The sequence below is a fragment of the Dromaius novaehollandiae genome, chromosome 18, assembly GCF_036370855.1.
Source record: "Dromaius novaehollandiae isolate bDroNov1 chromosome 18, bDroNov1.hap1, whole genome shotgun sequence".
NCBI classification, from domain to species: domain Eukaryota; kingdom Metazoa; phylum Chordata; class Aves; order Casuariiformes; family Dromaiidae; genus Dromaius; species Dromaius novaehollandiae.
The window spans coordinates 8,099,170-8,123,260 of record NC_088115.1 but is presented as its reverse complement, the minus strand read 5'-3'; the positions used below and the strand labels follow the sequence as shown (position 1 = coordinate 8,123,260).

General features: G+C 57.9%; 1 protein-coding gene across 1 annotated transcript; it reads right to left on the bottom strand.

Annotated features, from left to right (window-relative positions):
* Window positions 1-1,317: 1,317 nt before the first annotated feature.
* Window positions 1,318-16,465, bottom strand: ST6GALNAC2 (ST6 N-acetylgalactosaminide alpha-2,6-sialyltransferase 2). Its single transcript, XM_026103903.2, has 10 exons — window positions 16,209-16,465; window positions 7,576-7,668; window positions 7,384-7,441; window positions 6,516-6,690; window positions 5,393-5,558; window positions 4,838-4,976; window positions 4,593-4,696; window positions 3,922-4,005; window positions 3,103-3,202; window positions 1,318-2,838 (listed from the first exon to the last, which is right to left on the bottom strand). The coding sequence occupies exons 1-10, from the start codon at window positions 16,331-16,333 to the stop codon at window positions 2,671-2,673; spliced, it is 1,212 nt and encodes a 403-aa protein (XP_025959688.2). The 5' UTR covers window positions 16,334-16,465; the 3' UTR covers window positions 1,318-2,670.
* Window positions 16,466-24,091: the final 7,626 nt, after the last annotated feature.

The following is a 24,091-nucleotide window of genomic DNA, read 5'->3' as shown; positions in this document are numbered from 1 at the left end:
CATCTACTCAGACAGAACTGGTTTTGAGCGGTTAGAAAGGATTTCAGTTTGAAATGGTTACTGAAATTCAGGCAACTGTAAGTTTACCCTTCATTAGAGGAGCTGCCTGCTCTGAGATACCTAATGAGTCTTCAGACTCCAGTGCCTTTAGAGGGTAACAGGCTGAAAGTTGAAGAAATGCAATTCATGGTAGCATGCGACAAGGTGAGTTTATTTGGGCAAAACCAGGTATGACTAAGCTTTAGGACTGATGAAAAATGTTTCTTATGGGCTGTCTGGAAGCTCAAATAAGGGGAAAATGGGAGGCAGTGGTATAACCATCAGGTTCCTTATCTGTTAAGTTGATTAAAGATGGAAGTGCTTAACGCCAGTGCTAGGCTGCACCATTTGCTGGAAAACCTCAGTATTTAAAATAGGAAAGGTGGGTCTGTGAGTGGAATAGCTGCTGCTTCTGTGCAGCCAAACACCTCTGCAGGTGATGAGCTGGACTGGATTCCTGACAGGCTGCTATACAATGACAGCATTCATTTTAAAAGCAGGTCTTTTTGCTGCGTACGTCATGGTGCAGCTGACAAAGCCACCCATGCGCGCTGTGCTGATGTTTGCCAGAGCTGGTTGTGGGAGGTTGCGGTGCCGTCTTTGTCAGCTGATGTGAGAATCAGGCTAGTTCTTGTCAGGGAAGAGGCTTTGTCTGCTGAGCCTGCTTGCGTATGAAAACAGGCCTAACAGGCTGCCTCAATGCCATTGTAAAATTTCTCTGACATGAACAAAGGTTGATTTGAGACTCACCTGAGAACACAAGATGGTCTCCACATTAGAGATTACATCTAAAACAAACTTTTGACTAGCCTTCCCTAACATGCTTTCAAAGTAGCTGAATTGAGCCTGCTGCCTTGAAGACAGACTAAAACATATTGAAGGTTTTTTTGAGGTTTCCTGGCTAATTGCCAGACTCTCTTACCATCTCTGCAGCTATGTGCTTCTCCCCAGCTGACAGCAAATAACATCTAAAGTGAGAAATATTGTGCTCAAACCAGCTTAGGCAAGTTGTCACAGTGGCCCTCTGGTTTGGTACACTGGGCTCAGTCATCGGCTGTGGCTAACACCTGCTGGGTGAGTGAACCAGGCCTCCCTGCCTCTGGGGAGGGCTGTGGGTTTAACCCTGCTCCCATCCTTCTCCCCATCCCTGCCTGTTTATGCCTATTCCCAAGTCTAAGCCTCACTCTGTTGTGTGCTACAGCCTTTCCACAGGTGGTGGGGGCATGTGTGTGTGTCAGTGTCACCCCACCCCATTTGCCAAAACAACAGAAGCAGGCATAAAAGAAAATGGTCATTCAACATTTATGCAATTATACAAAGTGGGAAAATGTTTCAGATTACACCATCCCCTCCCTTGTGTAGTGCCATCCCTCCAGCCAGCCTCCAGCTGCTGGAGGAGCAGCCCCTAGTTATGCAGCATTGGCTTACAGCATGGAGCTGAGGGGTTCAAGACCTTTTCCTCCTGGATTTTTTTTTTTCCTAATGAGACTGATGATAGCTTAGACTTGCACCATGAGCTGTTGGTTCCCTAACCCAGCTGGTTTGGGGGTGGGGAGCTGCTTTCTTAAAGCATGTGGAGGGCATCGCATGATCCCAGTGCAAAAAAAAAAAAAAGGGGGGGGAGGGGGCACTAGGCTAACTCCTCTCCTGGAGGATCAAAGGCCACCCACCTTTTTGATGCCCCAGTGGAGCTGCAGTAATCCTTGTCTTACCTGATGGATATGTTCTTTTTTTAAGACACTTCATTGCCTTGACCAACACAACATAGAAAATGGGAAAAGAAAAAACTGCAGACACATTATATCCTTATGTCTGTCACAGAAGTCAGGCAAGCCTCTGCTGTCTTCTGGTGATAGAGGCAAAGAGATCCTTCTGGAAAGATGTGTGTGTCAATCCAGAGCTTTGTGGCAGTCAGGCTTTATGCAGGCCAAGAGAGGTGTCCTCCAAACACACCACCGTTCTGGTTAGTTAAACTGTCTGCTCTAAGGATTCATGCCCATTGTGGTCTCACCATGGTGAGGAGTATTTGGGCTGATGGGTCTTGGTGCTGGAGTATGATAGAAAGGTAAAGGACCAGCTGGTGTTCTCCAGCCAGAGGCTTTACAGTCATAGAAAGCAGGCTGTAAATCTCCAGGGAAGGGAAGGAAAAAAAAAAAAAAAGTGGGGCTGTTACACCCACACTTCTCCAGTGTCCTCTTCCACCATCATCCTGCCCCTCCTGGCAGCCAAGCACAGTTCTTCCCAGGGGGCTGCTGTTGCCCCACAGAGCTGTTCACGGCACTGGGAGGTCACAGCCACGTGCAGTGGTGCTTCTTGGTGCCACAAAGGCCATGTTCAGTTACACTAGGCCACAAAACAAGTTCCTGCAGATCCCCGAGGAAATGTTGCTGCATTTCCCTAACCCCTTTGGCCTGCCCCTTACCACCATCACTACCTGCACTGCTGCCCAGCTCCAAGTTGGTGGGCAGCTGCCAGCAACTGAAGTGTAGAGGGCCTGTGCCACAACAGCTAGTCTACAAGTCCTGGAGGGCCTTAGGAAAGTGAAGGGGGCCTTCAGGAAAGAGGAGAAGAACCACTTCTGTGACACAGCAAGAGTCCGAGGGGCTTGACCCTCTGGGCAGCTGCCCTGCCTCACCGCTGGTAAAGCTTCATGATCCCTGCTCGATGCAAGCTCTTCCACAGCTCTGCCTCCAGCATCATGTCATGGTTGGCGTAAAACAGCAGCGGTTTCTTCTCCAGCTCGTAGTAGTGGTCTGAGAACTGCTCGTAGTTGTCAGTGATGAACCCATAGGCACTGACCTGCAGGGAGGGTGATGAAAGAGATTGGCAAAGGATGGGAATAGGGTCAGGTGGAATCATAGAGTCTGTAGCTGTGACACGTGTAGGACAGCAACCAGTGAGCTCCACCAGGACATGCTCATCCCCATCAGAAGCCCCAGAAGAGCAGGTTATCCCACACCAAGCTCTGCCACATAATGGATGGGCCATTTGCAGGCTCTGGGCAGCAGGAGGGCGGCTAGCCCCCTCCAGGTGCTCGGGGAAGATGGTCCTGCGGCCTCTTACCTGGTCACAGGTATGCAGTGCTGTCAGGAGCATGAGTGCGCCAGTGCTGGGCATGTAGAGGTAGCCGTACTGAGTATTGATGATTTCTGACCTCAAGAACCTGTCAGCAAAGACAGCAGGTTAGAGAGACCTCCACCAGCCATCACAGCACTGAGGGCCCCAAACACTACAGCAGCAAAACCTCTTGCCTTTCCAGTGCGCATCAGGCACTTGGAGTCTCTGGTGTCTGATAAGGCAGAAGCAGCAACTGAAATGCATCCTCTCGTGCATTCATAACTGTCTTCTGGATTCTCTGATGCCTGCTACTAAGGTTCAGCTCATTCCCTGCAGGATGCTAAGAGGGCACCTCCCCACTGCTCTCAATCACCCTGACCCAGCCGCCTATTTTCATGAAACAGAAAAAGATAATCCCTTTGGTCCCTACCTTTGCTCCTGTTAGACTAGGTCAATATTGGCCAACTAATTTGGGGGAAACAAAGGCAAGGTGAAGATGATGAAGATGTAGAATTCTCATCTTCCTGCTATGAAATGACATGCGTTGTCTTGTGCTAAATGGCAGTGGCGCAGGTGGAAATCTCTTGGCCTTTGCCACACAGAACAGGACAGAGGCAGTTCCAATGTCTAGGGTGAACTGGGACTGTTTTGATGGCGGGGAGCAGCTGCAAGATCATACAGAAGAGAGAGCCTGGGAATGAAGTGGTCTTGCTATAGCTGGTGATGGAGAGTTGAGCGAGGAGCAGACCCGTGCAGAGCCAGTGCCCAAGAGGAGCGCGCAGGAGGCTGAGTTAAGTTTGCCTTGCAGCCCCTCGATTTCCTTACCTTGTTGTTAGGTAGTGTAGGAAATCTGGATGCAGCAGCTTGAACTTCTTTGCAGATGCCTCTGGTCCAAAATACTTCTGTGGCCTGCATCAGGGAGAAGGAAAAAGCAGAATTCATGTCACAGAAGTCCTGGGACCACTTGGGATTTATCCCACAAGGCCACCAAATGTGTCAGCTGAAGGAGCCAGGCAGCGTGAGAGCACTGACTACGCTACAACATGTTCTGCTCTCTGGACCGAGCCTCCCATTCAGCTCCCAAGGCAGAAACTCAGCAAGACACTGAGCTTTGGTTTGTATTGCAACGTCTCGGCTGCTGCTCAATACCCTGGGCAAGGGTCTTTAGTGCCCAATACAGCCCCAAAAATGAGTCATAGGAACCAACAGGCTCCTAGAGGGAAGAGGAGGCAGAAGAGTGACTCTGCCGTGTCCCAGCTTCCTGGGTGATGGCAGGCAAGTCACACTCCTGCAGTGCCCTGAAGGAGCGAGAAGGGATAGGAGGAGCGCCCCATCCCACGGGGCAGGCGGGCTGGGTAATCCCCATGGATCGCAGCTGGCACTGGCGCATTCACCCACTATGGCGCGTTCACCCTTCACACGGATGACAGCAGGCCAGTGCCACGCCAGTCTGGAGGTGCTGGGGGTGCTTGCAGGGAGGCCAGGCAGTTACTCACTCATCACCCTTGTCTGAGCCCTCGGGGACTGGGCTGCCCTGGATGGCCGACTTCAGCATGACGTAGTCGCGCACGTCCGAGGGGACAAAGATGTATCTCAGGTCCTGCAGTGGGGGCACAGGAGCAGACACACGGTGCTTTGGTAGGACCAAGGTCTCTCAAGACTTGGAGAAGGTTCTGGGGGCAAGTTGTAGTCTGCCCTTGGGGGACAAGCCCTCCACCCCTGAGGGCCCAGGGCATCTCACCTTGTCCTGGGGTATCTGGGTGAAGCCATACTCCTCATAGGCAATAAGGGAGTTCTTCATGGTGTTCACTGTGAAACCATAAAAGGAGATCTTGGTACCAACATCTTCCTCGAAGCCTTTGATCACAGCGCCGTTGAGCCTGTGGGAGGATTGTAGGATGCGTGTCCAGGGCTGGGTGTTCTTTGTGGGCCAGTGCTCATGCCACCCTCGTGGGCGAGATAATCCTCACTCCACACCAGCCAGGGATGGCTGGAGTTCATCCTGGTTATGTCATCACGAGAAAACAGGTATGGAGCACTATGGTGAACACGTTGCCAATGGGAGTGGTTCAGCAACCATTAAATCAACACTGGACCCCAGCAATGACAGTCATTGCTGCAAGACCATGAGAAAGTAGTCTCTGCACTTTCCCCCAGCAACTTCCCAAGGGTGCAGGGGCTTTGGGCAACCCTGACCCACTGCCCATCCCCACAGGAGACTTTTGCAGGCTCCCAGACCCATCCTGCCTGGACACGGGCCCCAGCCAGCTGCCAGGCCCTGGCAGAGCAGCCCTACCTGAACACCAGGTCATGAGCATCGATCTCCTTGCCCTGTCGCGAGCCGTTGAGGATGCCGCCGTTGCCCACCACGGCACAGCGCACGCAGCCCTTGGGGAAGTCGTCTCTGTCGAAGAGGCGCCTGTTGGAGGAGGCGTTGAGGAGCCGGAGTGTGCTGCCGATGGCTGAAACGGAGCAGGACAGAGTCGGTCAGCAGAGACACAAAGAGGGGGAAAGGCGTGTGCCAGCGCGGGCTCGGGGGAGAGGGGCGAGCCAGCACAGTGCGTTAGCAACAGGCATGTGACAGTGTGCACAGACAAGCTTGCACGGGAGGACATCTATGAGCAGCACACGAGAAAGTCCATGCCATCCTCAGGCAGAGGAGGGGCCCTACAAGGTAGGATGGATGGACACCAGCTAAAGTGCTTTGTAGCCCCCAGAAAGGCTGAATCCTCTCTCTGTGGTGGCAGTCACAGGCCAGACCCTCCTCTATCCTGGGCTTGCCCTGGTGTCAGCTCCTCATAGCCCCCCACATTTCTAAGCCAGCTCCGGATAGCAGCCACGCTGATGCGGTGCTAGGCACAGGGACGCATCCGGAGCGCTCCCGGCCCGGCCCTGCGGATGCTGATGCAAGTGCCGGCTGGCCTTTTCCCCTTCCAACAATGCCTCCTTGCAGCTGCGCTGCCCACTGCCAGCCTGCTTCTTCCCCAGCTTCCTCCCCCTGCTGCCCCCCGCACTCCCCTCCACCCTTCACAATCCAGGGATTGAAGCCGGCGGCTGCTGGAGAAGAGCAGAGAGTAGGTTTGGGGTAGGAAGGGAAACAATCTCCATCTGCAACAATGGAGCGGGTTGTCCGAGGTCCTCTGGGCCCCAGTTAATAATCATGCAGACACTGAAGCTTTTATTCAGGGAAAATGTCACAAGACGCAGCAAGCGGTGTTTGCAAAGCCATCCCCTCCCCGCCGCTCCCTGGAGGGAGGGGTGGGAGGAGAAACAGATCCCCAGCTTCCCTCCAGGGTTTCTCCACCCACCGCACAGCTTCAGTCCCTTCTGCTGGGCTCCCCCATCCCCTTTGGGCAGCCCTCCCATCGCCCTCCTCGCCCCTCCGTTGCCGGCACCCCCACCCCAGTTGGGTGCTGTACCTGTGTGGGACAAGCCTTGCCAGCCGTATGGGACATGTCGCGCCTTCAGCCTGTCCCAGGTCTCCGGGCTGAAGTGCTGGTCCCACATCAGCACGGGGACGTCGAAGTGGAAGAGCTCCCCAAACTTGGGGTCTGCCTTTGCTCTGGCCGTCACCGAGCGGAGGCAAGTGCTGGGCTGGAAGGGAGAGAGGACCATGGCTCAGTTTCCAGGCTGGATACACCTCCCCATTAACATCTCCATCACTCGGCAGTCACCAAGGAAAGGACAAATCCAGAGACAGAAGTGTTCCTTGTCCAGCCCACTTACTACTGGGTCACTCCCTCGTGCCTCAGTCTCCCCAGCTGCAAAACACCTCTGGTACCCCCTCACCAGGGCTGGCAGGATCAGGGCTCATAAAGTCACTCGGAGAGCACAAACGGCTTTCTGAAAGAAGACTTAACATCTCCTCCAGGGTCATTTTCTGCTAAGGGGCCTCCCAGACATGGTTAATGACCCTGGCATTTCCTTGCCACCACGAGGACTTCAGTTTTGCTTTGTTTTGCACTGGTTCAGTTGTATTTTCCTCGGACGGAATTAAAGCAGTGAGGCTCGGCCAGAGCTGTTATCATAGCAAAAACATCCCTGAAAAGCACAAGGGCGGACACCCCCGTCGCCAGCCCGGTGCTGAGCAGAGCTGGGCTTTGCCTGCGAGGGGACCCAGCGGGGTTCAAACCAGCTTTGCCACGCCAGCACGGTGCAGGCAAGCGCGCGCACCGGGGCCAGGCGTGGCAGCAAAATTTCTCCTCGGCTTCCCCACACAGACCTTGAACCAACAAAACCCGACAAGGAGAAAGCACCAGACACTGATAACATTTTGCTAATTATTACCTGGGTTTTGGCGAGTTTGGGCTTCAGCAGCTCAGAGGAAGGTTTAAAGGACTTCCCTCTAGAAGAGGGGGGGAACACATAACGGAGTTAGAAATCTGTCGCGTGGGGATGGGGGAACCCGAAGGCGGCAGGGCAGACTCCCCCCGCTCCTGCGGGGACCGGCGCGGCACGGGCACCTTGTCCCCTGCTTACCTCTCCGACCCGCCTTCCTGGGCCCAGCCACGGCTCCCTGCTCGGCTCAGCGTCTCCGAAGGAGCCAGGACCAGCGGCTCCGGCTGCAGCAGGCTGGAATGAGAGGGCAGCAGAGGCTCAGCTGGGGAGGGGACATCAAACCGCCACACCGGCGAGATCCACCACACGAGTCCAGAGCCACGGGTGAGGGCCAAGTCACCTCCATCGAGGCCACCCTCAAGCTCTGCTGCCTGGGCCCACCACCATCCCGCCTCATGTGTCCTTCTGCAAGCGGAGCTGCAGATTTGCAAAATGCTGGGCTTGTGCAGAAAGCACAGGATGGAAGAGTTTGCAGCAAATCCTCTTCCAAACCAGCCATCATCTCCCCAGGGAGCCCCACTTCCAGGATCTCACCAGCCACCGCACGTACACCGCTCGCTGTAAAACTGCATCCAGCCCAGCTTGCTGCCTTGGGGAAACCCTGAGAGGCCCAGAGGGCCACAAATCTCTCCAGCGCTTTCTACCATCGCTGCAGATGCTGAGAAATTCTCATGCTCTTCCCTAACCCAAGTAGGAAGACATGGCTGGGGCAAGCTGGGAAGTCCAGGAGGCTACATTTATTTGTTTTTTTGGAAAAAGCAATTGGAAACCGAGAGCTTCTGGAGATTCTTCCAGGCACACAGTACAAGTTTTTAGTGTTGGCAAACAGGCTGTGACCAGGCTGGTGATGCTGTCAGTAAGACCTGGTGCAGAGCCTAAATTTCCCTGGCATTGGAAAGCTAGGAAGTATTTTGTTCAGTAGCAGAATGGGAAAAGAATAACTAAGGGGTTGTTCCCAATCTGCTTCAAGTGTCCCCAACCCCACCAGATACACCGCATCACCCAAGAGTTGTGAGCACAAGGCGAGCCCGAGCAGCTGTGAAAGCACAGAGTAACCGGACGTTCGGCACAGCCACCCCGGAGAGGCGATGGAAGAGGAGAGACACCGAGCCCTGCCATAGGACCTGGACACGTGCAAGGATGAGGTGGTCCCACCATCCCGGGGCTGGCTGGGACGTACCCTGATCCCACACACTACTGACTTAGCGCTGGACAAAAGCCTTTCCACCAGCACCTGGGGACATGAAACAGGGACTGCTGAATGACTCTGAGCCCGAAGCTGCCGTCCTGCTGCGTCTCCAAAAGCCCTTTGCCACAGGGAACAGAAGGGGCTTGGACAACCCCAAGGATTTTTCTTCCTCTGCGGTGCTGGGTACTTGCTAACTGGGTCCACATCCAGTTTTCCAAGCCTAGAAGCACATCAGGGAAGGGAGACGTATTCTGCCCTTGCAAGGCAAAGGAATCACCTCTGTGCCAACACCTCTACAGTCAACTAGTAGGAGACAGAGGCAGAGCGTTCCCCCACCAGCATCTCAGGGTGCCCCCAGACCGCCCCGTGCTCGGCACAAAGGACAGGCAGGTTTGCGGCGCCGGCCCCCCACCGCAGGGCAGACAGGCTCCCATTCATGCCGGCACAGAAGAGCCCTTGAAAGCACCCCCGGCGCCGCAGGTTTGCAGGTGCTCCCGCTGAAACGCCTGCATTGTGGCGCAGACAAGGGCCCCGTTGTTCGGGGATGTTTGCCCAGGAGCCCGGGGACAGGTAGAGGCAGGTGGAGAGCGGTGCTCCGCTTCCCTTGGCCCCGCCGGCGAGGCGATGCTCGGCGGGCACTGGGTTTCCCCGTGGTTCCCCGGGAGCGCCGGGCCATCCCGCACGGAGCATCGCCACCCCCGAGAGCTCCCGTGACGGGGTGGGATGGCTCCGGGCGCTGCCCTGAGATGCCAGGACCTCCTGCTCCCAAACCCAGTGCCGGTGGGCGTAGGACTGTGCAATCCACAGGGAGCGAGTGATGCTCCGAGCACGGCCAACGGGCCACCACCGGGGCCCGGGGAGCCGGCCGGGGGGCTCGGGCTGAAAGCTGGCCCTTGTGCGCATAGAGTAGCCACTGTCTGCGGAGAGCTCGTTCCCTCGGATGCTCACTGCATTTTACAGCTCCCCTAATGCATATTTATGGGCCTGGAGGGTTTCTGGCATGCCGCTGGATTGGGGAGCGGAGAGAAGGGAAGGGGCTGTGCAAACAACCTGGGGAAACACTGGGAGGCCAAAATCGGCCCAGGGCTAGGTTACAGGTGGGGCCTGGGCGAGGAGGGATCGGAGGAGGCCCCTCGCGGGGGCTGCCGAGCGCTCTCCAAGGGGCTCGGGGGGGCCTCTTGTTAGGGGAGGAGATTTATTAGCCCACAGTTTGGCAGCCCTTCTCCGTGGCCTCGCGCCACCGGAGCACCGCAACCTCGGAGGGCTGGTGCTGCACCACCAGCGGGCAGCAAGAGAGGATGGGAGACACCCGCTCAAGCGGCCATGGACACAGGGGAACTACCGCTGAAGACCAGATCCTGCAGTGGACCCAGCCACAGCATGCCGCTCCGCTCCCCGCCGTGGCTTTGCTCATCCTCCCAGCCCTGCCGGTGCACAGCAGCTCCCTGCAGCACCCGGAGCCTGCAACGCTGCCGGTTTACACCCTCGCTGGGCTCTCAGGCTGCAACGAGCCTCTCAGTGTGGATTTTCTCTCTAACTCCCCCTTTTTTGGGGGGGCAGATATACAAGGCAGTAAAATATTCCAGAGTTGCAACTTTCTGCAAGGCGAGCTGCAACTTTCTGCAAGGCATTTCTGGTGTTATCATTGCGAGCATCTAAATAAATCCAGCCTGACTGAACTTGCCTGTTCCCTCGGCTTCCGGACGAGACCTGAACTATCCTGGCAAGGTCCACGCACAGCAAGACACCTACTGAAATACAGAAGGACATTTGAAGGCCATACAAGACCTCCAGAACAGGGACTAGAAGCTGCTCTTTTAGCCCCTTTCCTCCAGTCACAGGCAGTGTACACCACTCTAAGCAAAGCTCACCCTCGCAGTGAGTTTTAAGAGTCTCGTAGCAGCTGCAAGCAGTGTTTTGCACGTAGCTGCAGCACACCATCACAGGAGCTCGCGTGCGGCTTAATCCCCAGCAAGCCGCCAAAGCCTCATTTGTTTCTTGATCTCCCAACGTGGGAGATCTCCAGCTCCAGGGTGACGTGCCCCATCAGCAGGAGCCTGGAGCCTGCTGAGCTGGGAACCGAATAACCCCCCCCAGTCCAAAACCAGAGCCAGAACCGCCTCCTGCAAAGGGACCCCTCCGAAGCACCGTGATGGCACACATCTCCCAAGTAAACACACACGTCCATTCCCCAGTTGGGCCACATGCTCTTTTTCCAAGCCACCAAGGCTCAGCCCACCAGCAAACCCTGAAATCTTACCCCCTCGCTCACCAGGCTCATGACTCCTCAGGAGCTGCATCCCTACCAGCCTCTCCCAGCTCTGCCTTCCTCCACCCAAGCCCCTCATCATCAGCCCAGCTCAGCCCCAGGTGTGCACCTCTGCCTCATCACCTTCCTCTTAACCCTTTCCTGCCAGTGAGGGGGGTTTATCCCCCCTAGATGTCTGAGGCTGGGTCATCCTGAGAAACACAGGAACGAGTTGCTCTTGGCCACAAAGGATGCCTTCAGTGGAAGAAGCTGCAAATCAAACTCTGGTAGCTAAACTACTCTGTGGGCTGTTTTCCTTCCTGAGCCCACCTGCTAAGCTCGTTTGCTGTTGATGTTAAGCCACATCGCTGCAGCTGTGGGGGGCAAAACGAAGGGAAAATGAGCTGAGAGGCTGAACCTGCAGAAATGTCCTGCCACAGCCTTTCCCCAGCACAGGGATGTCCAGGCAGAGCCCCAAGATTCCCGTGGCGCCCTGCTCACGGCATCGCCCCGAGGGCTCTGGCACCCTCCCGCACACCCCGGTATCGCGCTGCTCGGTGCACCCCCAGGCTTTGCAGCTCTCCTTCCCTGAAACAGGACATGAAGCACAGCGGCCTCAAACCTGTTGGTTCCCCATCCTCAGCTCCCAGGATAACTCAGGTTGAAAGGGACCTCAAGAGGGTCTGGTCCAACCTGCTGCTCCAAGCGAGGGCAGTGATGGGGTCCGACCAGCTTGCACAGGGCTGCATCCAGCTGTACTTTGAAAACCTCTGAGGATGGAGACTGTCCAAGGACCCATGAGGTCCAGGGCAAACAGGGCTCCCCAAGGGTGGCAGGAAGCTCCACTGAATGCTGTGGCTTTTGCCGTCGCTCCCACCATGGCACCTCGAGGCACGACAGATTGCAGAAGGACTCAGCCCTTCTCCTGGCAAATAGACAGCACAGCCCAGGCGGTGTCCTCTAATGCCCTTGTAGACAAGGTCATGTTTAAGGACAGGACTCATGCACCCCAAAACAGCAGGCTGAAAGCAAGGGTCTCCTCCCTGCATCCCTCTGAGCACAACTGCAAGCAGCCCTGCCTCAGTTTCCTTACTAGAGCCTATGTCCATGGTGGCCTTCACTCCCCGTGTCCAACATGAACACAAGGTGCTCTCATCCCCACCAGCTTTTGCCTCCACGAGCCCCAGGACGGCCAAAAGCTGCCCCAGGATGGCGGGGAGCTGGCTGGAGGCCCTGCGAGTGCCTGACCTGGAGGTTAAACCCTTGTGCCTGGCAGAGCTGCGGGCAGCCGGGGCAGCCCTGGCAGGGTCTCTCTGATTTTGCACACGTATCTCAGGGCCTGCGTGACCCATAGCAAAGGGGCAAGGTGCTGAGGGCAGACCTGCTCTGCTCACGCCATCCCTTGCAGAGGGCACCTATGCTCTCCCCCGGGTGCTGGGAGCCCTGGACAGCCATGCAGCTGCTCCGTGCATTGCTCCGTCCCCAAAGCCACCAGGAGCAGGACGTGCCTCCAGCCCCAGCGGTGATGACCCCTCGTGCTCCTGCTTCACGAGGACTTTGCAAGTCACTTGTCAGCGAGAAGGGGCTGCAGCCCTGTGGGTCTGCTCCTGTCTCTCACTGAGCTGATGCTGCTTGAGGAGCACAGGCACTGTGCCATGAAGGACAAGCGCCCTTCCCAGGCAGGACGGTCCTCATGCGCACCCTCTCCTCCCTTCCGCCTGGGGACAGGCTGCCCCAGTGCAGACACAGCAGCAAGAAGTGAGGGCTGCAGCACTCAGACCCTGGGGCAGAGGGTCGCTCCTGGCTCCCAGGTCTCCTGCTTGGGACAAAGCAGCTCCAAGATCTCCCACTTGTGTTTCTTGGTAAAGATCTTTCCCTTCCTCCTTGCTGGAGATGTCCTGCTGCCTTCACGGCAAGGCCCGGGGCAAAGACCCTGGGCCTGCGGATGCCACGGGGCTCCTGCTCGCAGCCAGCCTGTGCACTGGGAAGCAGCTCGTCCTGCACCATCTGAACTGCTGGAGATGTCGTAGGAGCATCCAAGGCAGCAGAGGTTGTTAAGGGCTGATTTCGACCAGGCTTCTTGGGAGGAGATGGGCACAGGCAACACAAAACGTTTGGCTCTCGCTGATGTTTGATAGGCGCCGGGGCCCTCCCCCATCACCGGCCGAACGCGATGCACGGCGCTTGCTCATAGTTTGTTCCGGCGGTCACCTGGGTCCGGGATTTCTGCTGAGCTGATAAAGCCAGCCCAAATGTCCGCCCATCCCGGGGCTCGCTTCCCCCACGGCACTGCCGCGGTGATATCCCTGATGCTGCAGCGGCCAAAGGCAGCACTCGTCCTCCCGGCCCCGGCGGGCAGCAGCTGGGAGCGCGGGTGTGCCGGGCCGCGTGCCACCTGACGCCATCCCGACAGCGTGCCGGGGAGCCGAGCGGCCTTGACGTCACTGCCCAGGATGTGGTGGAGTGGTTATGGCCCAGCACCTTGTGATGGTTGGTTGACTCAGAAGATGACAGGCCTCCCCGGGGTCAGCTCGATGCACAATGGGGCTCGCGGGGAAGGAGTGGCCCGCAGCCTCCCAGGCACGGTCCCCAGCACGAGAAAAAGCCAAGTCTGGGTGCGTTCCCTCTCCCCGGAGGAATTAACAAATATGACGTCTCCAGCGCACGGCCACCCTCCCCATTTCCTGAAGATAAAGGTGTTTAAGAGCGCACACTCCAAGGCTGCTATCTTAAACAAACAGCCCAGCAAACCCATTTGAAGGAGCCCGAGCAGCAACACAAACACGGCCACTTGCTCAGTGCTGCAAAATGCTCAGCCCCCACTGCAAAGTGCCAAGCTGCAGCGGGCGTCTGCGCCCTGGCGCGGGGCCAGGGAGGGACGCTCATCCTCAACACCTTGCTGACACAGCCACCAGCGGGCCTGGCAACTCTCTGGCAGGAATTGCCTGATTTGCAGGGGTGCCCCTGGGGAGCAGGGCCGGAGCTGTGCCGAGCTGGACCCGCGTGCTGGCACATAGCCCCATGAATGTGCACGCAACCAGCTCGCTGCCGGCGTGCAGAGGGTCTGACTCCCTGCAAAGTGCACTTGGCCACGAGCTGCTTCGGTTCAGGGGCCGGCAGGGCTGGCGCTTGCACCAGCACGCGGCTGGCAGCGCCCCGCGGCAGCCGTCTTGCCCCGGGGCTTTGAGCCCCTCTTTGCAGGATCCTCACGGCTGGCCCAGCGCAGGGACTGGGGGCAGCACCCATGGGCAGCAGGACACGGGCCGCTTTGGCGCGTGCATCAGCCAGCGTGACCGGGGGGGTGACCCGCCTCCCGCGCCCCCTCGGCTCCCTGCAGATCGGCCCGCAGAGCCTGCCCTGGCGCGGGTGCCCCACTGCCGCTGCCTCGCCACGCAGGCTGTAGTAGAAGGCACCGTACGGACTGTGAGCACGTGTTGTCTGTGTAGAGCACCGAACGCACACGTTTCACTTCCAGATACAGTCCGTATCAGCTGCCGAGGCAGATACGGCTTAGTTCAGGTTTATACTTAGGATGGACAACTAGAAACTGCAGGTCAATGCACACATGAGCACGGGGAAGGAGGGTGAACAAGTCTTGCTCTGCTTCGACTGGGGCTTAAGTGTTTGGGTTAAAGTTGGGGGGGAAACGCCCCGAAGGTTTTGGGGTTCACGCGAGCTCTCTGCTGCCTTGCTGCGGGCCAGGGACAACCTGTCCTCCTCTGCTGCCTGCAGGGATGCAGAGACCGGAGCCCCCCTGGGTTCAAGGAGAGCTGTGGGTGCCGGCGCAGGGCCAGAGGCAGCAGTGGGGCAGGCAGGGGTCGGCTGCGGTTTAGGTTTCCCTGGGCAGTCGGTGATGTGGCAGGAGGGGAAGCTGCTCCTCCCGGCCGTGTTTGCTCCTCTGCAGAGTTGCCCCCGGGAAGAGCTGGGGACCGCACGCCAGGGGCTCGGCTGGTTTCTAGTCCCAGCTCCATCGCGGTCCTGGGGCAGAGCCAGCCGCCCTCGTGGGCCTCAGTTTCCCCTCCCAGGGCGTAAAGGTCTGTGCAGGGAGCCGCTCCGCACCCCAGCACCACCTTGCCCCCAAGCATCGCACGGCGTGGCGGCTGCCGACGCTGCCGGCATTGCTGCGAACCCGGCGCTGAGCCCGCGGGCAGAAACGGCCCCAACCGCTACACGGGGCTGCAGGGAGGAAGGCACCTCTGCTCGCCCCGTCCCGGCGGCAGCAGGGAGCTCTGCACCAGGCTCACACGGCAGGACAGCATGGATCAGGTGGAGACTTCCCAGCTCCCAGCTGGGCAAAAACGAGCATCTGGATCCCCCGCTGGCCCGTCCCACCCGCATCCCCAGCAAGTCCCAGTGCAGCTCCCACAGCACGTAGTCCAGCGCCAGGCAGGACCCACTCCGGTCCCAGCAGCGTCCCCCTGCCTCTCCCAGGAGCACCGGGGAGCCGGGCTCCATCACGCCAGCTGCCGGGATCTGCTGCCCCACAGCAGCGGTGGGCTGTGGGAGCACAGCGTGGAGGCAAGGGGCACTCGTAGCGCCCTCCTGGCACCGCACCATCGCTTTGCTGCTGCTTGCAGGAGAGGAGGAGGATGGTCCTGCAGGCTGGGCACCGTGCAGGCTCACTCACACCCCCTGCTCTGCTGGGCTCCCCAGCACCCTCGCCCAGCCTTGCACCCATGAAGGGGCCCAGGGAGGGCGGAGGATGCAGGGGAGACAGAGGCAAGGCACAGGAGATGCCAACTGCTGGAGCCTGGGAAATGCTGGAGCCCTCGGGAGTTTGCAAGCGCTGGCGGAGAAGAAATCACGGGTCCATGGGAAGGGCTGTGGGCCAGCCCTGCCCTGCCACCGAGCTGGTGTAAATCAGCACCGCTGCCCTGGGCACGCGGGGAGCCAGCGGGCAAACCCTGTCCCGGGCAAATCAGCCACCTCGAATCCAGACTCAGGCTAGCAGGGACACATGGCTCTCGTGGAGGGTCTGAGCTGCTGCTGGAGGTGGTTTGATCCCGCTGGGTGCTGAGCACCCTCAGCTGTCCCCGGCCCCAGCGATGCTTTCTTTGTGCAGGCTGAACCCATGCAAGGACCCCTGCAGCCCCCCGTCCCTCTCTGGCTCCCCCGGGCACGGCTGGAGGCTGTGGGGCAGCCTGGCAGCCCCCGGGTGCCCGGGACACCTCGGCGAGGCAAAGCCCGCTTCGGTCGCACCCCTCCAAGGAGCAAACAGCCCGGCTGGCGTAGCCTGCGCCGAGCAACCGGCCGTGGGAGCCCGGACCCCCCCTCGCCGTCCCCGGGCTGCAGCGGCGCCTCCTCCGCCGGCCCCCTCCGCCCCGCGTGCCCCCTTACCTGGCCAGGAGCCGCTGGCCGGTGGGCGCCTCCACCGTGGCGTAGTAGTGCCCGTAGAGGATGACGGAGGATGTTAAACCCGCCAGGAGCAAGAGGCAGAGCCGCCTCCAGCGAGGGGACCCCATGCCGGGCGGCACAGCCCCCGGAGCAGCCGCGGCACAGCCCCCCAGGACCCTTCGCGGGGCTCTGCCGACTCGGCGGGTGCCTCCGCCGCCCGCGCCCCTCGCAGCCCCGGCGCCGGCCCCGCTCCCCTGGGTGCCCCGCGCACCTTGGAGCAGGCTGGGATATTCCTCCGGAGGGGTGGGAGGGAGGGTGTGAGCCAGCGGGAGGAGGAGGAGGCACCAGGCTGACTGGTTCAGACTTGCTGAGAAAAAAGGCACTTTTGAGCTGCTTTTTTGCCGAGCTGGTGATTAAACATTTACTCACACAAGCAGGGAAATGCCCTTTTTTCGCCTCCCTTTCATGCCACCCACTTGCAGCTCACAAGCTGCGTGAGGTTCCCCCCCTTTTCATAACTTTCTCATTTAAAACGTGCACTTTAAAGACCATCCAATGCCAGCTGCTTCTGCTCCTGCCTCAGCGGCGCGGACCCCCAGGGACCCCCACGGGCGCGCGGTGGGAAGACGCAGCCCCGCCGCCCGCCGAGCTCCGCTGCAGCCCCGGCAGCTTATCGTAACTCAGCCGAAAGTCCAGGCAGAGGAATGAAAACAGGCTGCGGCCCGGCAGCAGCGCTCCCGTACGCACGCACACGTGCGGCAACCCGCCCGTGCAAACCTGCACACCGCCAGGGAAAAGTCTGCTCGTGCAAGGGGGAAAACGCGCAAAGCTGCAAAAGGAGGAGAGACGCCTCCGGGTACCTGCCGATGCCCTGGGTTCACAGTTTACTGCCCCACCACGCAGCTTCACAGCGGCCAGAACGAGTCACAGATTTGTGCTGCATTCAACGCACGGTTTTGGCTAGCTGGGGGGGAAACGGGTGTGCGGGGTCTGGGGGGGGCTGTGCGGGTCGTTCTGACATTTTCTCAATAGAAGCATTTTAGTCTCTTGGATCAAAAACAGTATTTCAAGACTAATTTAGTTATAACTTGTCTAAAGAAAAAAGCAACCCTGCGAACTGAAGGAAATACACACCAGAATGAATTTTACAGCGGGGGGGAAGGGAGGAGAGATTCAGCAAGGAAACCCAGAAACCCAGCTCCAGACACCCCCGGGCTCCTTCCCCAGCCCCTGCAGACACACGTGTGCTCCGGGAGCCGCAGCAAGCAACGGTTATTTCTACTCTCCCAGGAGAGAAGCTCCAACGTATTGCACAAGCTCCTGTGCACACCTGGGCTGGCGTATTCACAAATGCGCTTTCCTCGACACTTCTTATGCCCCAGGATCCAAACACCCCCGCCAACACTTCAATTCCTACCTGCCCAGATCAGCCTCCAATGATGTTGATAGTTCAGAGAAAGAAACAAAGAAAAATGGAAATAAAAAAAATTTCAGATGAATTTGGTGTCCGTTTGGCAATCTTTTTTTCTCCAAATTTCTGTTCAGAATTTCTATTCAGTAATTTCCATTCCAGAATCAACATCGGACCAACAAATGAGAAGACTTGGAAGTTCCTGCATGGCCTCAGGGCTCAGACCTGGTGGGATATCGCAACTACAGCAGCGGCATGGTGGGGTAGGGGCTGCTCGGGAAGGTCAGGCAGGGAGGAAGAGGAGGGGGCTGGCCCCCGTGGAAAGGAGCTCTTCAGCCACGTGGACGTGCGCAGAGCCCCACGCCAGGCTGCCAAGGCCGGGGGGACAGTACTGCTGCTGGTGGTGCGGTGCGACGTTATGGACCGCCTGACGAGGGGTGGGGTGGCCAAGGTTTCCTACAAACTACCTACAGTCCCCCAAATGCCAGACCCGGTCGTCAGGGGGACTTTAACCGCGTAGATGTCTATAGGTTGGCCAACACGGCCCGGGGCTGGCACCGAAGAAGCACCTAGGCTGCACGGGTGACACCGTCCTGGTGCAGACACGGGAGCAGGGCTGCAGCAACCGGGCTGCGGAGGTCCCATGTGCGGAGCTGAGCGGCAGCGCTGGCCTCGGCACGGCGGGAGAAAAGACTTGATCGGCTCTTGGCCACCACGAGGGGAAGGTGGCCAGGCTGATTTTAAAGAAAACTTCCAGAGAACAAATGCTCCCATTGTGCAGGGCGACGGGGAATGGGGGCCGGCGGGCTTGGCTGAGCACCGAGCGTCTCAGGTAACCAAAATGCGAAAAGGCAGCAGGCAAGAAGTGGAAAGGAGGAGAGGCAGCAAAGGAGGGGTGCAAAGCATTGCTCAGACACGTAGGGGTGAAATCAGGAGGCCTAAAGCCCCGCTGGAGCTAAAACCAGGGAAAGAAGGAGGGGGAACAAGAGGGACTTAAGTACCCAACAGCAAAAGCCAGGAGAAAGAAAGCGTGAGTGCAGCAATGGAGGTACTTGATGCCCTTTTTGCTTCTCTGTCCGCAGGCTGCCCCGCAGCGACGTGGGGCTGCGGAGACGGCAGCCGTGGGGCACCCTGCCCCGAGCACCCCTCCTTGCTAGCGGGCCAGCTCTTGCACCTGCAGATCCTTCACCTTAGCCAGGCTGGCATCACAAAGCAACGATGAAAACTGTTGTCCTCTGCTTGCCACGGCGGATTCGGTCCCCGAGAGCTGCCGTCTCGGCTCACGGGCTCTCAGCTCAGGGCCTTCCCATAAGCCACGAGGGATTCAGCAAGCCTGGCCCTGGCACGGAAGGAGTGAAGCTCAGGAGCAAGTGGCCTGGAGAAAGCCCGAGACTGACCAGCCGGGAGACTTTTATGGTCCAGTTACGCAAACTCTGGTGAGAGGCAGCTTCAGTATATTTGCCCAGAGGGATGGAGAAGCTGATTTCTTGAAGCCCTTCCCAACTCTCTATTTCCACAGTATAAGTTTTTTTACTCATGTTTTACAAGTAAAAATGAGATGCATAGTTCTTCATCTGTTTTACTTGTTTTATGCTAGGATGCATCTTGGCCTGCGCCTCAAAATTAGGCGGTACTTATTTAGGAGTTAAATAAGTGTGAAAACCTTTTAAAAACAATAGTTGCCAAATAAAGATTAGAAAAAGAACGCAAGGAAATTACAATGAAAACCAGCAAGTATCATTTTTAGCCTGGGCTTTTTATTCCAGTAATTACTTCTTGGAAACCAAACCCAAGCCATCCGCATTGCTAGAGACAGCGAGAGGAAAATAAGAACATTTTGCACCAGTTGGCTGTCGGCCACAGGTTGGTGGAGGAAAGCCTCACGGTCTTTACCACGACGAACTGTCCTGCTGGGAAAAAGCAGTTTCCAAAGATCTCCCAGAGGATTTTTTTATGCCTCAATTTGTTCAGCATAGGTCAGAGGTGCATTTAAGGAAGTGCCAAAAACCTGGTCAAAGGAAACTTCCCTGAAAAATCAAAGTCTGGACTTGAAAGGCATTGCTCGGTGGGACCCGCTGGAGAATGTGGGGCCATATGGCTGCCTATGGAGGCAAGGCCCTTGCATAATGAAAAATTCATTAGCAGATGTCTTGGGAGGCTGACGCACAGCCCCTTCCTGACGGCGAGCTGGGAGAGCAACGAGGAGAGCGGCTCGGCCAAGCTGCCTCTTGCCAGGTCCCCCCGTGAGAAACAGGGTCATGCAGAACGCCTGCCCGCGCCGAGTGCTGCCTGCGCCGTCAGGCGGATGGTCCCAGACAGCGCTGGTCAGGATTTCTAGCTGCTACTGCAACCGAAGTCAGGAGGTGAGCAGGAGAAACAGCGATCGCACGGGACAGGAGCTGCATTCCTGCTGCAGGGCACTTTCCTCCAGGCCAGAGGCTCTTGCACGGTCGCGGGCACCAGCGCAACAGCCCCAGAGGTGCAAGCGCTGCCACGTGGCGACTGCGGCTCTGAGAGCTGGGCTCTGCCTTTCCACCTTTTACTTCAAAGGCTGTCCAAGGAAATGGGGCGTCCCTCCTCACAGTATGATCCCATCCTGCAGGTAGAGAAAGAAGCTCGGAGATGCAGCTTCTCGGAGCTGATGGGGCCCATCTTTATGGCCAGTCCAGCAGGGTCCAGCCCAGCAGGCAAACACCCTTTAATCCCCTCCTCGGGCGCTGGTCTGCTCCTCACAACAGCAAGAACATCCCCGGGATGAGACGCAGGCCAGGCACGCAGGTCAGGGCTGTGTATGCAGCGTCCAGGCTGCACTGGCTTGGGTCTCCTCCGCACGCTGCCCTGTCCCTGGGGCCGCAGGGCCTGTCCGGAGCGTCATCTCCGAGCAGCTGTGCACGGCAGAGCCTGCGGTCAGCCCTGCACCTTTGGCCACGGCCGAGATAAGTCGAACACAGTCCGAAGGTCATCCCCTCTCCGACAGGGATGAGGCAATAGATGAGCCCTGGATTATCCCCTGCAGGCACACAGGGCTGAAAACGCGTCCAGCAAACTGGGGCAACACAACCCAAACTGCTGCCTTCTTCTCCCTCGCCTGCTCCAGTCCAGCCAGGGTGGACGTGGGCTGATCCTGGGGAGCTGCATGCTCTCGGCAGGGCAAACATCCCTGAGGTCTGCTGAAACATGGGACCTTCAAAGCCACCTGGCCAAGGGGTCCATCCCCTAGGAATGCAGCTTGGGAGAGGGGCAGGGCTGAGGACAGAAGACTATCTCCAAGCATGGGTTGGAGCTCCATCCTTGTTTCCGCTGTGGGTGGTAGGTCGGGGCTGTGCCTTCCCTGCCTGATGCCCTGGCAAGGATGACGCGCTGGAGCCCGTCCATGGGAGGGAGCCTCAGGATGTTCCCAGGACTCAGCTCGCAGGCATCTCTCCAGGATTTACTGCCCCGAGGGTGACATTGGGCTGAGAAAGCCCTGCTGCCCAGCCAAGCTGAGAAGCCCCAGCCTGACGCAGTCCCTCAGCACCATGTCCAGCATGCAAATGGCTTTGGCAGCATCAAAACAGGCCACAAGCATCCCAGGAATTGAGTAGGCGATGGCTTCACTTAGGCTGCTTTGATATTTAGCCCTCTGTTTTCTCTTCCAGCCCCAACGAAGCAACAAAGCCAGAAGCCTGCAAGAGCAGTTGTGCTTCCACCACAGGCACAGCCCTGGTGTCCCTATGAGGGGATCGATCCTTCTCTGCCGTTAGCACAGCTCGTGTGCATCCCCAGACTCCAAAGCTGGAATCTGAGGTACTGCCAAACTCCTCCAGGCCCAGACAGAGCGGTCAGCTCCTACCTCCATCCCCTCTGGGCGCAGAGCACAGCTGAGCGGTGCCCCACGTCATCTCCTTTTCAGGATGGGCCTGGAGGGTTCAGGTTCTGCCTGAACTTCAGACTTGCATCTGTGTGCCTGCGAGGAGGACACGAGGACCCGGCCACTGCTGCACCCCCAGGAGCCGTTTGCCTGCAGGGACCTGCTCCAGCAGTCAGAGATCAGGGCTCCGTGCAGAGGAGCTGCTAGAAGGTCATCTGGTTTTTTTTGCAACACAAAGTCATGGGCTGCTCCTTTATCACATTCTCCCTCCCTTGTTATCAATAGATTTTCTGGTCTGACTGGATTTCCCTGCTGCCACATCCCTTGACACAGGGAGAAAGGAGTTGAGATCCACACAATAGAGGCAAGAGAGTGTATTTCCCCAGCGCCCCTGTGCACGAAGGGCCCTGTCCAATCCTCTCTTGCCTCTGGGAATGTAAATAGCATCTGGCAAGTCACCAGCATGGGAATGTTTGTGCTGACCCGGAGTAGGCACACACCTCTGCTGCGCTCCTGCAACACCTGCGGAGCTCTCATTTGGCTACACACCAGCCATGGCTCCGGAGAAAGCACGAGTGCTGGGAAGCTGGGTGGTGATTTCCAGCTCTGCCTTGGTCACCTTGCTGCTCTGTGCCTTGGTTTCTTGTCTAGGAAAGAGGAACAGGAGTGACAAGCTGGATCTGCTGCCTCCATCGTGCCATGTGCCATGCTTGGAGCTGGGCGTGCGGTATGCGCAGCACCCCCCTCCCAGCGCTCCACAGCATCCAGGCTCTGCAGCTGGGTTGGGGTTTTGCCACTGCTACAGGAGCCCAGAGCCCCAGGACATGGTCCCAAGGGGCCTGCAGAGGTCTTGCAGTCTCCAGAGAGCAGGGTGGGACAACTAGGACTGGCAACAAGATGTCAGCAAGGGTCAGTAGTGCTTGCAGTGCTGCTTGTGCAGTCCCCAAGACACTATCCCTGTCCCTCAGCCCAGCAACCCCCCAAGCTGCTTTCTTCTGCTCCAGAGCTGGCTGCAGGCCCCAGCTGAAGAGCTACGTGCCTGCAAGCACACAGCTGGACACGGTCCCTGCTTCTGCTATAGACAGGTGAGCAGTCGGGCCATGAAAAAAAAGAAGTAGAAACCAAACAAAAGATTCAAAGCTCTTCCAGGAATGTGGCACCTGCAAGACCTGCTGGGTAAATGGTGGATTTCTGTCTCCCAGCCCAGCAGGGAATGTCTAAAGGCAGTTAACTCCTGGGCAGAGCTGCAGTAATGGTTAATTGGTACTCACCAAGAGCTTCCCCAAAAAGGCAGAGATCTCACTACAGCAGAGATCAGCAGCTTCTGGGGATGCTGAAGCACAGCTGGGTATTTCTTTGCCAAATCAGAGGTTCAACATCCTGCTTTAAACCCAGCAGGAACCTGGAGCTCCTGGCAGCCAGTGGAGAAAGGCGTTGATGGTTGATAGCACAGTGATACCTTGTCTCCATATGCATGGGAGTTGCTGTGTCTCTCCGAGATGTCTCTCAGGATGCCCAGCCCTGATCCTGCCATGTGCCCCATCACTTGTGCAGTCCCTGGCACTGTGCTGTGTCGCACAAGATGAGGCCATCCCTTTGCACACACTTTGCGCTGCACTGTTCCACTTGGTTATTGTTATCCTTGATTTGTTGTGAGACTGTGCAAGGTGTAGCAATCTGTGCCGTCCTTCTCCAGCACAGACCCGGAGTGCAGCGTCCTGCGCTCCCCCATCCATGGAGCAGCTCTTGGGGACACCCAGCAGCAAGGGCGGCTCTCACAAGGACCAACCTCTTCTCCTGTGCGAGTCCCCATGCACCCCAAGGAGCTCCTGGCCCATAAACCCTTCAGGCAAGTGGGTGTTAAAAAAAGGCACTGGGATGATAGCACAGCACCAGCCTACGGCACTTGGCCATGCAGCATGGGCAGCCCTGGAGCTGTGAATGGCCCGTGGGCACGGCCAGTGCCAGACACGGACAGCCAGATAGAGCACAATGCTGACGGGTGCCTGGACAAGAGCTGCCATCTGGTGGCACTGGGACAACGTTGCTGGCCTGCCAACCACAGGGACCTGGCTGAGGATTTTTGGGGTAGCCGGGCACCATGGCACCATCCACGGTCCTCAGTGCGGGTCTGTTCAGCTGCACTGAGGAGGCTGGGGCTGATCTGGCACTGCCTGGCATTGCCGCTTTCACCCGATGACAGACACAGGTCGGGGACTCTCCCAGGACTTGCATCCCGGCTCTTGCCAAGGATGCTGTTTATAACTGTCCTCCACAAGCTTTGCTACATTGAGTTGTGCCAGGCTTGACTAGGAAACAATTCTCTCCAAACCCTCTTGACTTATCCCTGACAACTGAACAGCACCAAACCCTTCGCTGTGTTGGCTCCATCATGAGAGGAGAGCTCGGAGGGGAATGGGCTCTGCCACTGAGGGAAGCCTTCGGGGAAGGTTTTCTTCCTCACTCTGAGAAGCTTCAGCCATACAGAAGAGCTGGGTTCTGGGGGAAACCATGGGCTCAGGGCCGCTAGCCCATCCACAATGCCTGGTCTCCTCGCCTACCACATTTGCCTTGCACAATGGGGCTCAGCCCCTCTTCCCATTTCCCGGAGGAGAAGGAAACAAA